At 47.3% G+C, this 17,854-nt stretch overlaps 1 protein-coding gene and 1 pseudogene across 1 annotated transcript; one reads left to right on the top strand and one right to left on the bottom strand.

The window, feature by feature from the left end:
* Positions 1-1,380: 1,380 nt before the first annotated feature.
* Mc5r (melanocortin 5 receptor) lies at positions 1,381-4,409 on the bottom strand. Its single transcript, XM_015503996.2, has 2 exons — positions 4,309-4,409; positions 1,381-3,199 (listed from the first exon to the last, which is right to left on the bottom strand). Exon 2 carries the CDS (start codon positions 3,157-3,159, stop codon positions 2,182-2,184), a length of 978 nt encoding a protein of 325 aa, XP_015359482.1. The 5' UTR covers positions 3,160-3,199; positions 4,309-4,409; the 3' UTR covers positions 1,381-2,181.
* Positions 4,410-9,657: 5,248 nt separating this feature from the next.
* On the top strand, positions 9,658-16,403 carry LOC125615887 (annotated as a pseudogene).
* Positions 16,404-17,854: the final 1,451 nt, after the last annotated feature.

The raw sequence follows: 17,854 nt of genomic DNA, 5'->3' as shown, positions 1-17,854 counted from the left end.
AAAAGACATTGGAGCATTTCCTTAAGACCTTCACATAAAAGGTCGGACCTTGTACCGAGTCATGAAGCACCAGAACCGAGAATTAGCCCAATAAGAACCGAGTTCCCAAATGAGCCGGTGTGAACTATGAGAGTCAGTTTCATCCCACTTATGGAACTGAAATCCCAGTGATGTCATTTAGCACTCAGGGCTATTAGAAGATTTGACACATTTACTTAGCCACCTAACAAACATTAAATGAGTGCCTACTCTGTACAAGACGGGAGGCCACTGCCACAGAACACAGGGCTGGGGTTTCCATAATCACATTGTGATCACCTGCTTCTTGTTCGTGATTACACACAGGAATTTTCAGCAAAGAGGAACAGAGAACATTTGAAGGGCTATATGCCCCTTCAAATTCCAATTGTTAATAACTTACTAATTTGCCAGTTTCCAAAGATCTGGGTGTCTTACGCACTTTCTTATTGATGCCAGCACGATTTTACCCCAACTCTGCACTCCCCAGGGTGAGCGTCATACCCACAGGTGATTTCTGTGACTACACCCTGGGTTCCTCTGCCCCAACGGACTTCAGCAGGAAGGGCCCTCTTTGTTCTAGTAGCTCACTGTTGTATGCCCCTGATGATCTACTGCTTTATTTTACATATTTCCTTCTAGGTGTGAATGTCCAAACCAAAGAGAAAAACAAACACCAAGAAGCCGTTAAGAGATTGGAATGTATACTTCACTTCAGATGAGGACCCTGGGATCCAGAGGCCACACAGCAGGTCTGCTGGTGTCCAGGTCACTACTCTGACCACTAACCCCTGCATTCTTCCTTAGTTTTTCTCCCATCTGGTTCATTTTTTAAAAAGAAAAAGAAAATCCTCCTAGAGCTTTACTGTTTACTGGAAGTTCTCATTTTCCTCAATAACATCCTGGGAGAGGTCAGCACAGACACAGAGAGTGAAATAAGATGTTTCATCCCACTTATGGAACTGAAATTCCAGTGATGTCATTTAGCACTCAGGGCTATTAGAAGATTTGACACATTTACTTAGCCACACAGCCAGGGATAGCTGAGCTAGGGCCTGAACTGGGGTATTCTCACTCCACTCTAGGTTAGAGAAGATGGGGCTCCCTGGGTACCAGATTGGGCCCCCAACCTTCAACAGCTGCTAGAGTCAGGTTGAGATAGTGCAAAGTATCCACACACAGGGTTTCAGACACCAAGACTGACCCTGGGTGAGAAGGTTAGAAACAGCTCAGCCAGGGGCACGCGCTCCATGCAGCAGGAGAGGGGAGGGCCCTGACACACCCCCAAGTACTTGGGAACCCTGGATTGAGTCAGATAAGACAGTACGGAGTCATCACAGAGACTTTCACAACACACGAGGCAAGGTTTGCAGCATCTAGTTTTATGTGTGGGTAAGTGCAAAACCATGACTGACAGAAGCATAGTTAAGGAAATTCCATTTTCAGACAATTATAAATACAAGCCACGAAGCCAGAAGTTCAGGAAAAGAGAGCTGTAGAGACAACCATACAAGTGAACAGGACATTTCAAATGGAAAGAATTCGACCGTCTATTCTTTCCTGGAAAGCATACGTTACTCTTCAGTGAACCGGGCAAAGGATGAACCTGCTTCTGGGGCAAAAGAAAAAAAGAAAACAAGCAATCATATTTAATCTAGATAGTCATACATTTTTAAACTTTTTTTAGTTGCAGATGAACACAATATCTTTATTTTTATTTATTTATTTTTTTTATGTAGTGCTGAGGATCTTGAACCCAGGGCCTCACGCATGCAGGGCAAGTGCTCTACCACTGAGCCTCAGCCCCAGCCCCTAGATATTCATGCTTTTTCTTCCAATAGCAGCCTGTTCTGCAGGCTTAGATTCACACGCACTCTCTGTGTTGAGCATTCCCTAAGTCCACACAGAGGGAGGTTGGACTTGAGAAATAGCAAGATGAAAAGGGACAGTGAGAAATTGTCACAGGCCACTTCCAAAATGGAGAAGCAACATGCACACATTTGACATGACAGTGACCACAGGAGAAAAGGCCCACACATCTGAGCCGGAGAAGAGATAAGGGGATCGCAGTTCCGATTCCTCGTGATCCTCCCTGCTCCTTGGCTGGACCTCACCGGCTCTGTCAAAGGAGAATTGAGAGCCAGAGAGAGGGTGGCGTTGGGATTAATACCTGCTAGGGAACCTACAGCTCATTCTGAAGCCATGGCAACAAATGATCTCTTTAAAGGTCTTCCGCATTTCTTGGCTGCGGAAGGCATAGATCAGAGGGTCGATCACGGAGTTACACATGATGAGGATCAGGTACATGTTGAAGTGGGACATGAAGCAGGAGCAATAGATGTTCTGCGGGCACGAGATCATTAAGATGAGATGGAGGAAGAAGGGGGCCCAGCACACGATGAAAACCCCCAGCAGCATGGTGAGCGTGACGGCGCCCTTCATGCTGGTCCTCGGCCACACAGAGCTGTACCCGGGCGCGGCGGCGATCCGCTTGACGTGGGTCCGCGCCAGGAGGAACATGTGTATGTACAGGGACACCATGAGGAACAGCATGGTGAAGAACATGGAGATGAGGCACACGATGACGTACGTGGATTCGTAGTAAAGGATGAAGACGATGCCGCAGCCCGTGCAGCAGGCCCAGATGCACCCGATGATGGCCCCCGAGCGCTTGGCCGTCATGATGTGGTGGTAGCGCAGCGCGTAGAAGATGGTGACGTACCTGTCCACCGCGATGGCCAGCAAACTGCACATGGAGGCCACCACGGAAATACAGATCATGGAGTCAAACACATTGTCAATGTGGCGCACAAAGGCGTCTGCCATCACCAGGTGCTTGTTATTTATCAGGTAGATGGTGATGGTCTCCCAGGCGTTGGACATGCTCACCAGCATGTCGGCCACCGCTAAGCTGCACACGAAGAAGTACATGGGCGAGTGCAAGTTCTTGTTCTTCACGATGGCGCCAATGACTAAGATGTTCTCCAAGAGGCTGATGAGACCCAGCGTCAGGAACACCTCCGCCGCGATGCCCATGTCCTCGCAGGGAGACGACTTGTTCTTGACATTGAGTCCTGAAATGTTGCCCTCAGTGGAGTTCAGGCCGAGGTCCAAGAAATGCAGGTGAAATGAGGAATTCATAGCTGGGGGAAAACACCACCTCTTCTTGCCAGTAAATGTACTGCAAAACAGGATTTTTCATAATCCAAAAGGTTAAGGAGAGAGAGAGAGAGAGAGAGAGAGAGGCAAAGAAAAACATCCCAAAGCAATCACAACGCAGGAAAGGGGGTGAATGAATGAACATTCTGACTTACATTCCTGATCCCCGGGATACTGCCCCTCTAACACCCAGACCTAGAATTTTCACAGCATTTTCTGATCTCCTTCCTGTAAACTGACATTTTTCACCTACCTAAATAGAGTGGCGTTCATCTCTGTGTATCCAGGGTGGTTTCACTTTTTATGCCTGTTGCCCTGGTCCCAAGTTTACTCTCAAAAGTGAGGTCCCCTCTAGCCTACAAAAATCCCATAAAACTCCAACCTCTCTCCAGATTTTCACATTCCTAAGGCGACTACGCCACATGCTCCTCCAGTGAGCACAGATTTCTCAAGACAGACATTTGCATTCTTCACATTGGCCCTGACTGTCTTCAAAACCCCTGCAACTCAGACTGCACAGCTACACCTCCAGAACCAAGACTGTGATAGTGTTACCTTGAGCATGATCTCACATAGAAGTTACTGCCTCCAGCTCCTAAGCTTCCCAGGTACAAACAGGTTAAAGTTGAGAAAAAAATGAGGCTGTTTTCCTCTCAATCAATATCCCCCCCCCCCATTCTGCATTATTTGAAATTCCCGGAAAGTCTGAATAATAGCTTTGTAAGTTCCACGGGAGCACAGTATGAAGAACCCAGCCATTTACATATATCAAGGACTAGAGTCAGACACTTCAGTCCCTTTTTATTCTATTTGCCAGTCTTGATTTATATTCAAAAAATCCTTTTGCCCTCCAAACTAGAGCACACCTGGGGACAGAGAATTTCCGTCCTCATTCATACTGACAATCATAAGCATTTATGGAACCGGAATCATTTTTTATATATTTATGTCCAGTTCCATCCTAGAGTTATCGACCAAGTATACTATGATATCACATCACATCCAGCTGTTTTAAAAATTCGCCCAGTGACCTAGCCGCCTCCACCCTGCCCTCCTCCACCTGTGGGGTAGGCACGATTTTGCATCCGTTTCCAAATAATTTCAAGGAAATAGAAAGTTGTGGCTATTTACCGGCGCTCTCCCTGGGCTCCGATCTTGCTCCGCGCTCAGCCTGGGCACCCGGCGTCCACGCGCGGGGACCGCCTCTGCGAGCTCAGGGCCATCACTGGGACGCGTCCTCCTCCTGCGGAGCGCCAGCGGCGTTTATGCAGCCGGCCCGCCCCTGTCGCCGCCCCTGTCGCCGCCCCTCGGACCTGAGCGTCCCTCCTCTCCACAACCTGTTCTCACCAGGGCAGAGCCCAGGAGTCTCTGACTTTTCGGTACCACCTAGCGGTCCAGCGCTGTAGAGCAGCACCTGCTCCCGCAGCACCGCGCTGGGCCAGCCTTGGGAACCTCACCTGCAAGCAGCGGCCGCTGCTCCTGCCCCAAGTGCATCCGCCCACATGCTTTTTGTTGTTGTTGTTGTTGTTCTTGCCTTTACTCTTCTCCCTCCTCCTCTAATGCACTGATTAAAATGCTGTCCAGCTCAAAGATCGTCCTGCCGTATGTTTCTCCGGGACAGACGTGACTGGTGTACCCTGGTGCTCATTCTCTGGGGAAAGCCTGGAAGCCCTCGACGTGACACTGCCTCACACACCCCTGGCAATGTAAGTACAGGACACCAGGATCTGGGCCATCTAAAGGCACTGGGAGTTCTCATGCCAGGGCAGAGCCACAGAAGGGAATCTGCAGATTTCCTCTGTGGAGCTCTGTGCTGTGAGTGCAGAGAGGAAAGAGCTGACAGAAGACATCGGAAAACTTGAGTTCCTTTATTTACTTATTTTTGAAAGATCTGAGAGGGCTCTCTGGAAGTTCCTGATTGCCCAATAATATGCAAAAAGCAGAGATTCCCGTGAAAGCAGTTTTCTGAATTATAGACACAGGGCCTTGGGTGCTGGCAAGTGGCATGCTTCATTGATCCCAACGTCCAGATGTGATCCTAGTGCTGTGCCCAAAAGTCCCAGGAAGTGGCTACTATTGTCATTCCATCTCACAAAGGAGGGAACCTACACTTACATAGGTCACACAGCAAACCTACCTTCCCAGCCTTGCACAGATGGGACTTAGAATTCCAGCAGCCTGGCTGGGAGCTCAGGCATATTACCTGGGGAGACACTGCCTCCCGAAGGAACCCTGGTGGCTGTCAGGCATTGTTTCTTCAAAATCTTGCTGGGTTTATTTGCAGTTTTCTTATTTTCATAGTGTCTTTATCAGATCTTGGTATTTAGGTTACCCTGACTTTGCTAAACAGACTGGACAGAGATTTCAGTGACTTTTTGTCCTGAATCAGTTTAAGTGGAGGACTGACCAGTTTCTTGCAGAAAAATAATCAGATCAAGGTCAATAAAGCTAAAAAGATGTAGACAAAGCTCTCCAGTTGTCCCTGTCGTTGGAAACTTTCTAGCTCCCAAATAGCACCCTAAACACCATGCGTAGCACACACAGTAGCATGGTGCTGATGAGCCCCCCAAATTTCACGGGACGCACCGCTTTCCCCCAGGGAGGCCGGAGCAACCACACAACAGACCCAGTGTTCATTATGCTTTACTTCTGTCTTACTTAGCTTTTCATCTCTGTGACCAGAAAAACTGGACACAAACAACTCAGAAGAGGGAAAGTTTATTTGGGGCTCATGGTTTCAGAGGTCTCCGTCCATAGATCACGGAATCCTTTGCTCTACAAGGTAAAGCAGTGCATCATGAAGGAAAGGCCAAGCAGAGGGAAACTGTCACCTGTGGTAGCAAGGAAACTAGAGTGGTGGAGGGAGAAGCACAGGGAAGGTGTACCCTTCTGGTCGTGCCCCTGGTGACACACCTCCTCCAGCCATGCCCCAGCTGCTTACAGTTACTACCCAGTCCACCCATTAAACTAAGATGGGCTGAGTAGGTCACAGCTCTCATAATCATTTCACCTCTGAATATTCCTGCATTCAGAGGAGCTTTGTGGTGGGCATCTCACATCTAAATCATGACTTCTTCTCGAACAATGACAACAGGGACTCTCCTCATTCACATTCACAGAGAATACCCATGGTGTCCTATCTATGGAGGTTTATTAGGGCACAATCCACTGGGGCACCATGAGGCACCAGGTTAGGGTCACTGGGAGGCAGGCTGTGAGATGCTGTGGGGAAGCCCTTGTTGACGGAACATTTGTCAGAAGCCCACAGCACACGGTACTGTGGTCTGCATGTCCATCGTCTCAGCCAATTCTCCCAGCAACCCTATAAAGTCAATATTCTTCAAACTATCTTTTGCATGAGGAAGTCAAGGCTTAGAGCAGCCACGTGACTTCGGAGTTGCTGAGGAGAACAAGATCCAGATCAGAATCCAAGCCTTCCAGGAACACCTCTGCCTAATCCAGTCCAGGGAGCTCAATCTTGTGCCCTGGCCACATGGCCACAGAGGAGAAGATGGCTGTTTCAGGTTCCCAAGGAGGGTTGGGGAGGAGCAGACGGGATGGGAAGCAAAGGGGTGAGCTAAGCTGGCAGAGAGGCAAGACAGCCGGGGGACATGTGACTGAGAACCTTAGGAGGAATGTGGAGGGCTGGGAGGGACAAAGGTAACAAGATGGGATGGGGCGTGGGAGAGTGTCCAGCTTAGGATGCCCAGATCAGAGGGAGCTGGCTTCTTGCCAGAAAGGAAAGAGTGCCAGGCACTTGGCGAGGGAGCCAGGGCAGGGTCACACAACGCCTCTCCAGCACACTGCAGCCAAGACTGAGCAAACAGGGCGTGGTTTGGACAGTAAGATGACCATCATGCCAACTAGTTTATGTCCCTTCCTAGTAAGAAAGAGAGAACCTGAAGTTTAGGGACTCGCTCTGGGGTTTGGGAGCTTTTCAATGGTTCACTATGCTTTTTTGTTTGTGTTTAATGCTTTGTTGTGACCACCAGAAAGATGTGACCTTTATAATGTCGTGCCACATCCAGCTAGGTAAACCAAACTTCTCTCCGTCCCAGGGGAGGATTACTTGCTAAATGCCATCTATGCACCTCTGTGAAGAGGACTCCATCAGCATCTTTTGCACTCAGTATGAAGCTAAGAATGTCAGAGAGAAAGCTGACTAGAGAGGGTCCTTTCCTTCTAGAAGCACACAAGTCTAATCAGCAAGCTGAACTCACCATGTTCCTCTTGCAGGGTATTGTGTCACTCATTGGAGGGACTCTGAGATTTCTTAGCCCAGGAAGCAGATGATCTTTGGAAAGTTCACCACCACATCTGGAGAGAAAGGTAAGGTACTGACCTCACCTCTTTTATTTAAGACATTTCTTCTAGACTAGTTGCTACTTCAGACTTCCCCAAACAACTGCTGTTTTAATAATATGATGTTCTTAAATTCTCTCCTTCTCCTTTGATCATTAAACTCCTGCTCATTCTTTTTTTTTAATATTTATTTTTTAGTTATAGGTGAACACAATGTCTTTATTTTACTTTATATGGTGTTAAGGATTGAACCCAGGACCTCACACATGCTAGGCGTGCACTCTACCTCTGAGCACTGGGCAAAGACAGGCAATGCTTCAGTGTGTGCACGGCCACCTCCGCGCACGTCCTCTCTGGACGCCAACCTCACCTCCAGGGATTCTTCAGTCCTTGGTGGCCAACCACTCCAGTGGCTGATTCCAGCCCATCCCAACCAGGTTCCATAAATGACTCACACTGTTCCTCGTGGTCTGGTTTTTCTTATCTCTGCGCCCGCACGTCTTGCTTCTTGGTTCCCGGTGCCAGGGACTTGCTTTTGCTCCCTACAGAACTGGAATCGTGTTCTTGGTCTTCAGCCTCCAGGCCTTGCCTCTGTCTAGAAGAACCTGTGTTCCTTTTCCTTTTCCTCAAGGCTACTCCTGCGTATTCATTGACACAGTTCCCTTTGGGAGCAGAATCTCAGCCTAAATGGCCCTTCTCTGGGTTCCCCAGTACCCTGTGCTTCCCTTACCTAAGCACTTGTCACTCAGCATTGGCATTGCTTGTTTTATTGTCTCCATCAAGCGCTAGATTCTTGGCTGCCAGAGGGAGCAGAGGTGTCTTCCTCTATTTACTTATTCAGTGGATAGTGCATGATGACCAAGCGCTGGGTAGGGTGCTAGGTGTTAGGTGCTACACAGCCATAAACTTGCCTATCTTCGAAGATTTGCCTTTATTTCTCCACTCTGCCCTAGAATAGCAAGCCTTCGATGGATACTTGTGGATTGAAGGAGCAGATTTCCCCCAGCCAAGCTAAAAAAGCTGTACTTCAGGGGCTTCAATAGAGAAGATGGTTCCATATTTATGCTTTGATTCATGAATGACCAGCAAAAAACCAAAACTCACAAACCTTTTGCCAAGTCACAGTATCTAGCACAGCCATCAACAAATACCCAGTGTTAAGAGGCCCATGGAATATAACTTACCCAGGAAACTGACTGCAGTTCTCAATCATGAGATCGTTTCCTAGGGAACGGAATGCCTCTGTACAAATCCAGGAACCTCCCATCCCAGCCTTCAGGGTGAGATGTCATGAAGAGTTCTCAGGGGCTTGGTGGAAAGAAGCACAGAAGCCAGTCTAGCACCCAGTCAGGGTGGAGTGTGCAGGCTGATTTCATTTGATTTTACTTCCCATCTCCCCTATTCTCAGGTAGCTGGGATGTTTTTGTTCCCATGGTGACAGGACCTTTTCTGTAATCTCTCTGGATTGTCCACATGAACACCAGAGTTTGTAGTTTCAGTTCAACTATGTTGGTTAGCATCCATACCTAAAAGATGGCGTCTTTCTAAGTTTGACACAAAGTGGGACTGCGTTCCCCCATCACTGAGAGCACGGGTTAGCACTGGGTGCAATCCATCTCCTGTGGATCCCCAATAAGCACTAGCTATAGCAGTAACTGAAAAAGCAGTAATAACTAAATAACAACCACCACCTAGTGTGGGGCAGAAGGAAGCCAAGTGGGAAGGTGTTTGGTGCTTGGTGGATTTTTTTAAACCTTTATTTATTTATTTATTTTTTATGTGGTGCTGAGGATCAAACCCAGTGCTTCACACCTGCTAGGCAAGCAGTACCACTGAGCCACAACCCCAGCACCCCCCGGAGGTGAGTGGCTTTGAAACAGGGGACAGAGTTCAGTCAGGCACAACTGCCCCCGTTGTGAGGCTGCATCACAGCAGCCCTCAGCAGAGAGTGCTCAAGTTCTGAAGCAAGGCAGTGGGGGGGCACCAGGAAGGTAGGGCCTGTGCAGCAGCTGTTGAGAACAAAATCAGCCCAGGCTGGAGCACCGTGTGCAAACTTCTAGACTTCTCAAACAGAACTCTGCTCAGAACTCTGGCCCCGAGAGGAGAGTAGCCTGAGTGGGTATGAAACCTCACGGTGGAATTGTTCCTAATGGTTCCAGAACAGTGAGAAGCGTCATAATGGAAGAGCAGGTATCAGCACGCAAAGGGAGACCCTGTCCATCCAGAGCTCTTCTGGCCGTGGGCATCATCCTTTGGGAGGAGAGATGGGTGGTCCACACCTGAATTATACCCTAGTTATGTCCACTTGCAATTTCTAACCTATGCGTGTGTGCAAAGATTCATTCTCCATTTATAATTACTCTCACCTGCTGCTGGGTTCTGTGGAGGAAGCCTCATATCCCAGGCCCCACAGATGGCTGTGCAGATGCATGTGGTCTTTCTAAGCACCCTGCCACTTGGGTACCAGTGTTGTCACCACGGCAGACATGAGCACAAGGAGGCAGAGAGAAGTTAAGCACTCAGCTGCTATGTGGCAGAACCGGGGTTTGCATGCAGGTCCTGTGTTCTTGATCATCATGCATGTGTCACGCTACATGTCAAACTGCTCATGAACTCTGTAGGGTCCATTCCATTTTGGATGATTGTTTTCTTCTAACCTAATCTTGTTGACTTGAAGAAACACTGAGTCAGAAAAGCCACTAGCTCTCTGGTGCAGTGGGACCCAACCAACATTTGCAATCGCCACTATTAAAATTAATTGAAGGTTGTTAGACTGAGGTGAGTTCAGCTTTTTGAGTAAACAAACTAAGCCCGAGGAAAAGCAAACAGAAAACAGAGATTTCACCCACCAGAAACCACCAACTAACCAACGAGGGACCTGACACTCTGGTCAGATGTCCCCTTGTCTTGCCTCTGTGAATATCTCAGGAAAGCCCCTGCCCCACCCAGAGGTGTGCGGGACCATTTAGACAAGTTACTGCACAATCCACGAATCTTCGTCTGCCCAAATAAACTCTTTGAAATTTTAATGTGCCTTCACTGATCTCTGAAGAGTTCTGGGGTCAGAAGTGAGGGTCCACAGGAGACCTAAGTGGCCCCAGGGACACTGAGTGACAAGATATGGAGGGAGCCCATCGTGCTTCCTCTTCTCTCATTTATAACTGGAGGTCAGGGTGAGTCTGATCATCTTCCATGGCTTGCATTTATTTTGGGGCTCTCTGAGTCTATTTATTTATTTGGTGGTTCCAGGAATTGAACCTGGGGCCTTGTGCATACCAGGCAAGTGTCCTACCACTGAGCTACATCCCCTGCCCTCTCTGAGTTTCATTTGAGCATTTTTCATCCAAACTAGGTCTGCAAGTCAAGCCTGACTTTGTCATTGGATTGGGTCTGGTAATCTGGACAGGCCCAGGGAGAGGCCTCAGGCAGGTAAGACTTTGGAACGACAGGGAATCATGGGTGCCTCCGAAGCCAGGGGGTCAAGAAAACTCTATCTGGGACTCCAGCAGATTTTATGGTTAAGAGTTATGGACCCAGAACTCATGTTTACCTAAAGAAAGGGATGAAATTTACCAAAGAGGATTTAGTGTTAGAGTGGCCACGGTGGGGACACGTTTTCCCAGGTGAACTTGGATAAGAAGGGATATGAATGCCCTGGAGACAACGGGCTGCACCGTTCGCCTCTCCACGACTTCTCCAAAGACTAACGGGAAGTTAGACAACTACTGGGTGAAACATACGGCATGTTGGTGGCCTCCAATCCAGCTCTCCTTCCCCCGTCCTCTCCTCTCTACCTAGTTACTCTGAATTTAGAGACCCTTCTTCTCAGTTATCTTTCCACTCTAAAGGTGAAAATGAAGTTAGTCAAATGCCTTAGAAAGCTGAACCCTCCAATCAACCGGGTCACCCCCTTTCACCTCATTTTTATCCCTTTTTACTCTGGTTAAAATCCAAGTTCAGAGTAACAGTCCAAAACAAGAAATCCCCCGAAACAACAAAACAAAACAAAACAACAACAACAAAACAACCAGAAAGTTGCTGAATTTGGAATCCTTACTGAGCATATGACCTAGGACATCTCTATCATCTTCTAATTTTTGTGGTGCTAGGGGCTGAATCCAGGGCCCGCAGGTGCTAGGCAGGAGCTCTACCACTGAGCGGCATCCCAGAGGGACCCCCTGATATTCATCAGCTTAGTCATATGATGTCACGACCTGGTGAGGCCCTCAGAAAGGGGTGACTGCAGCCTAACGGTGAATATCTGGAAACCATAGTAAGGATCCTCTGTCTCAGGCACCTGTGCACCTTTCAAAATCCATCCCTAAGGTATTTCCCTCCAAAACGGACCGATCTGTTGTATTATCTTATAAATAAAAGTAACAACTGGTCTCGAATCATACAGCTGATTGCTGGTCTTCACAAACAGTCTGAATTTCCCATGGAAAATGCCTTGCCTTGGGCTGCGGCTGGGGCTCAGTGGTAGAGCACTTGCCCAGCATGTGCAAGGCACTGGGTTTGATTCTCAGCACCACATATAAAGAAATTTAAAAGAAAAAATAAAGGTCCATTGAAACTAAAAAATATTAAAGAAGAAATGCCTTGCCTGCCCAGCATGGTGACACAGGCCTGTAGTCCCAGTGACTTGGGAGGCTGAGACAGAAGGACTACAAGTTGAAGGCCAGCCTCACCAACTTAGCAAGACTATCAGCAACTGGGCGAGACCCATCTCAAGATAAAAATGTCTGGGAAAGTAGCTTAGTGGTAAAGCTCCCTTGGGTTCAATTCCAAACAAAAGCCCTGTCTGCTTTATTAAATAGCAGGTTTCCCTAGAAACAATCTAGTTAAAAATCATGAACTAGGCTTGGAAACCTCTGAACTGGTTGCCTTAGTAGGCTCAACTGAACATTCTGAAGGGGCCCTAGAACAAGAGAAAGATCAAAGGCAGATGAGTGCATGTTCTTATACCTATGATGGCTACAAGGACCAGGAAGACCTCCTCATTTTGATTTTAAAGCATCACCAGGAGGCCCAGATTAACACCCCTGTGCCTCGAGGTGTCTGCCTGCACTGTGGACAGCCAGGTGTCCCGAAAGACGTCGTCTACTTCTCTGCAGCCATCGGTTGGGCCCACTTCCTGTAGCCCAGGCCATTTCTCCACTAGAGGAAGTCCCTGAGGGCTTGACTTCCAGGATGGTCAGCATGGATGGGGCTCTGCTGAACCGCTTCCCATAACACCTTGAAATGAACAAGAGGGAACTAAGACAAAGATTCATGGGAAATATCCTACAGGATTGGTAGATACCAGAGCCATGCTTAAATCTGACCCTCACACATCTATCAAAGGAATATTTCCATGTTGGGGCGTTCAACTCAAGTCCAAAAGCCACCATGGCCCAAACTGTCCCATGGACACTTGGACCATTTTCAGAAAAATATGTCTTACTAGGGGATACTGCCCCAGGTGAAACTTCTGGACCCAGACTTGTTCTCTAAGTAAAGAGTTCACATAAAATTCTCCTTAGAGGGAAGATACGTCTGAGAATTTCCCGACTCACCCAACCCTGAGTGACTGTTCCCTATAGGCTGATGTTGATAGCTCAAACCCACGAAACCCCTACACTTGCTGAAGTATCTGAGTATTTGTGAGCTTTCTCCTCAACTAATAGGAAAACCAAATGTGCTGAACTTGTGTGGACCTTTCTAAGTGGTTCCTAAGTTGCTTCTATTCCCAGTAAATCCAGTGGCCATCCAGGGCCTCTCACCAACTGTAGTGGACTTATAATTCCTGCTCCGGCTCTTCTAACACACCAATCCTACCTTTCAAAAAGCCCAACAGGTGAGGCTGGAGATGAGTTTAAACCCTTTGTGCAGTGACCACACTGGCCATCCGAGGGTGTCTAGATGCTCCCAAAGCTAATGAGTTGTTTTCTAACAGACACACAAATCCAAAATGGTTCACAAGAGTGGAACTTTGCTCGGCTTTCCTAAGTATTCCAATGGATTAAAGGAGTGAATACCGACTTGCTTTGAGTAGAAAAAATCCAGGATGTACTTGGCCTATAATGCCGCAGGGCTTTCCCAAGACCCTGTCTTATTTTCCTCAGATGTTGCACCAAGATTTGGAAAACTTGCAATGCCCTAGGAATTCTGCTCTTATTCAACATGCAGATGATGGACGGCCATGTTCTTCTAAGCAATATTGAGAAACAAAATTGATTTACTTCTGACAAAATTAGCTTGCAAAGGTTATAAGGCCTTCATTGAAAAATCTTCAATTTTTCAGAGAAAAGATTGCATTATTTGGAACATAAATCTGACTGCAGAAGAAATTTCTCTCTCATTAGAAAGAATAAAAGCATTTAAAATTTCTCCAGACTCAGGATTAACAGAAAATTAAGAGGTCTCCTTGGGCCTTTGGGTTTGTAGGATATTGTATGTCTTGGGTCCTAAATTCTTCCTTGCTGGTATCTTCCTTGAATGAATTTAAAAAAAAAAAAAAGTCTCTGTCCCAAAGTCTTTACTTGGGAAGAATAATCACAAAGAGGCCTTCAGCCGGCTAAAACTGGCTGTGCAGCAACCTTCAGCCCCAGGACTCCTGAAGTATACCAACCCTTCACCTTGTTTGTTCATGAATGTGACAACCAGGGTTTATGAGTTCTTACTCAAGAACTCCTAAGTGTAGGCCCATCCCTTATTTTAGCCTGTAATTGGAAGCAGTGGTGAGAACACATCCAGATTGTCTGAAAGCAGTAGCAGCCAAATGGGTAGAAATCTCATCTGCACCAGTGTTAGGAAATCACAGGATCTAAACACTGTTGAAAGTTGGTTGAATTTTGACCACGTCCAACATTTTTCAGTGAATGGACCATCGTCTTATGAAATCCTCTTCCTGCCACCTTGTAATCTCTACCTCAGATGTGGAAATCTACTTAACCCTAAAGCCTCGTTCTCCTGCATGCCCAGGGTGAGCACCAACGGTGAGCATGACCCTAGCACTCATGCACGGTCCTGCACTAAGACTTTCTGTTGACTGATGTTATGCCAAACATGAAGAAGGAACCTCCCCCTTGGCTTCATCCTTTGATTTATCTGATTTTCATGGGTTTGACTTGTGGGCACTTGGCTGAGGTGCATCCTCCAGTCTCTTGATATCGTCCTCCTGAGATTAACCACTTGTGTTCTGTTTTCTCTCAAGGGCCTTAAATGCACCCATCCCTGACATACCAGATGGTCTCGCCACAATTAGAGCAACGAAAATGAGAACATCTTTCTTTAATGAGCCTGATGTTGTGTCTCGATGAGCTCCATGCTGATACAAAGATGTCCCAGTTGTGATGGTGACAGGGACAGGTGCTTAGGTCTAATTTTTGGTCGATCTCTCATAAATAAGAGGTTGACCAAAATTGGAGGCAATCATTGAAAACACTTTTTTTTCTAATGAGGAAATTTCCCTATGGGAGTTGGTATCTGTTGCTTCTCAGAGCTTGGGCAAGATTTGCTGAGAGCTTGACAGCCTCTTCCAACTTGGGTGTTGGTAAAGTGCTGAAGATTGACCTCATCCCCTGCCTTTAGGAACACACCTTGACTTTGGTGGACATGGGCATTGGCATGATCAAGGAAGGCTGATCTCAAAAATAACTTGGGAGCCATGGTCAAGTCCTGTACTTCAGCATTTGCAGGGGGGCCTGCAGGCCAGTGCTGACATCTCCATGATTGGGCAATTTGGCTTTGGGTTTTACTCTCTTCCCTGGTGGTAGCGAAAGTGGTTGTAACCATAGGCACCATGACAAGGACCAGAATGCTTAGGGTCTTCTGTTGGTATTTTATTTTCTCTATGTGCTAGCCAGGCTGATCCCCTTGGTTGGGTGCCAAAGTGATCTTCCTGCCTTAAAGAAGCCCAGATAGAGCATGCACAGGAGAAGTGGGTCGAAGAAATGGTGGAGAAGCACTCACAGTTGCTGGGTTTAACTTCCCTTAAACTGGAGAAGGAAAAAGAGAAGGAAATCAGTGACCAGAAAGCAGAGGAAGAGATAAGGGGGGAAAATGTTGAGAAAGAAGAGGGAGATAAGGATGATGAGGACTAGCCCAAGAAGTCCATCTATAATCTCACTGGTAAGAGCAAAGAGCAGGTGGCTTGTTCTGCTTCTGTGGAGCAAGTGGGCTTGGAGGTGGTGTATGGGGCTGAGCCTGTTGGTATCTTCCTTGAATGAATCTAAAAAAAAAAATCTCTGTCCCAAAGTCTTTACATGGGAAGAATAATCACAAAGAGGCCTTCAGCCGGCTAAAACTGGCTGTGCAGCAACATTCAGCCCCAAAACAAAACAAAACAAAAACCCAGTATCTGAATGTATAAAAGTGCATCCTAAATGAGTATAAGTTGTACCTAAGTTGGTACTGCTTGCAGAAGTTCCAGGAGCTTGATGGGAAGATCCTGGTCCCTGTTACCAAGGAAGTCCTGGAACTAGCTGAGGATGAGAAAAAGAAGGTGGAGGAGGTGTGGTGGAGGTTTGAGAACCTCCACAAGCTTATGAAGGGAATCTTGGCTGAGAAGGTTGAGGAGGTGATGATTTCCAATAGGCTTGTGTCTTCACCCTGCCGCAGAATGACCAGCCGACATGGAGTGAGTGCGAAAGCCCCAGGCACTTGGAGACAACTCTACAGTGGGTTGTCACATTTTGGAGATGGCCTCAGCAGAAGGCCGAGGAGGACAAGGTGTCAAGGACCTGGTGGTGCTGTTCTTTGAAACTGCGCTGCTCTCCTCTGGTGGCTCCCTGGGGGAGCCCAGGTTCACTCCAGCTGCATCAGCCCACGATCAAGTTCAGGCCAGCACTGATGAAGAGGAAGGATGCCAAGAGAGACCAAAGAGATCCCACTCCCAGCTCCAGGGTGGTGAGGCCGCATGTCACGTGGAAGATGTAGGGTAGGAGTTCCCACCTGGGCACCTCGGACCCTCTGCGTATGGTCCCCAGGGCTCCACAGCCGCCTGGAGTGGCCCTGCTCCCTTTGCCCGCACCTCCCTCTGCTGATGTGCAGTGGCTTCTTTCTCTCCTCTCCTGTGTCAAAGGCAGGAAATCCCTTCCCTCCCAAATTTGACAACAGCACTGGATCTTGTGCATCATGTATTTTTGTTTGTTTTGTTCTGAAGTTTAAAGTATGAAAAATAAAGAAGCAGCCTTGCCTTTTCTTCCTCTCTCTCTCTCTCTCTCTCTCATGTCTTGCTATACTGCCCAGGCTGCCTGGGCACAAAGCAGTCCCCCTGCCTCACTCAGCCTCCCCCAAACCCAGGACTACAGGCCTGAGCCACTATACTCACTTAGGATGCACTTTTATACTTTCAGATACTGGGTTTTTTTTGTTTTGTTTTGTTTTGCAGATCTGGGGGTGTTGAACCCAGAGCTTTGCAGGCACTAGGCAAGTAAGTGCTCTACCGCTGAGCTATATCCCCAGCCCAGTTTTATATATTTTTAAAAAAGTAATATAAATAAATATTTATGAAAAAAAATGGATATCTGTATGCATATCCATGCCCAAAGCCCACATCCACACTGATGGCTCTATCCATCCCCACAACTATACCCCGACACTCATTTCCATAGCCAGAATTCACGCCCATGTCTAGACCCATTTACTTCCATACCCACGTCTGTATCTATTTATGCACCAGGTATCAGCTTGGTCTTCATCAAGCCTCCCCTCCTTGGGCACATGTATTTTCCAGTCCTTGTGAGGTCAGATGCAGCCATGAATCCCTTATGGCCAATGGAACATGGCAGATCGCCTGTGTCTGAGCTCTCCAAACCTTTTACTCACTCCTTAGATACCAAATAGTAGGAAGCCAGGGTAGCATCCCAAGCCCAGGGGACCCTAACTCCAGGCTGGGTTCCTGGAGGGCCCTCCTGCTCTCTCCATCCCTCAGTACTGGACAGGGGTGTGGTACAGGAATAAAGCTTCAGTCTTACATCACCAAGATTTAGGAGCAATTTGTTATGTTAGATAAACTATCCTGACCGCTAAATATTTAATAAGGACACTATAAAATACTGATAGTATTTGTCTGGATTGTGGGTTATGAATGATTCTTTGACTTCTCTTGAAGTTTAACATATTTTAAAATGCACCCAAAATTAGTGTTAGTTTTTCTAGTAAGAAAAACCACAAGTTATTTTGTTATTAAAATAGTTTAATTTTTAACCAAAATCTCTTTTGCTCATTTAATTGTGTTTGTTCTCAAAGATTTCACTTAAAGTTCAGGGGAAATTCAGCACCTCATGCTTACATCTGCATTATTCCCAGCTCCACGGGGACATAAATTAACTCTCCATTGGAGCCCAGAGTGTCTGCAGGAACCCAGCTGCCCAAGGGGGCTGAGCTCAGA

Source organism: Marmota marmota, unplaced genomic scaffold (genome assembly GCF_001458135.2).
Source record: "Marmota marmota marmota unplaced genomic scaffold, marMar, whole genome shotgun sequence".
Classification (NCBI taxonomy): domain Eukaryota; kingdom Metazoa; phylum Chordata; class Mammalia; order Rodentia; family Sciuridae; genus Marmota; species Marmota marmota.
This window is presented reverse-complemented; position numbering and strand designations above follow the sequence as displayed.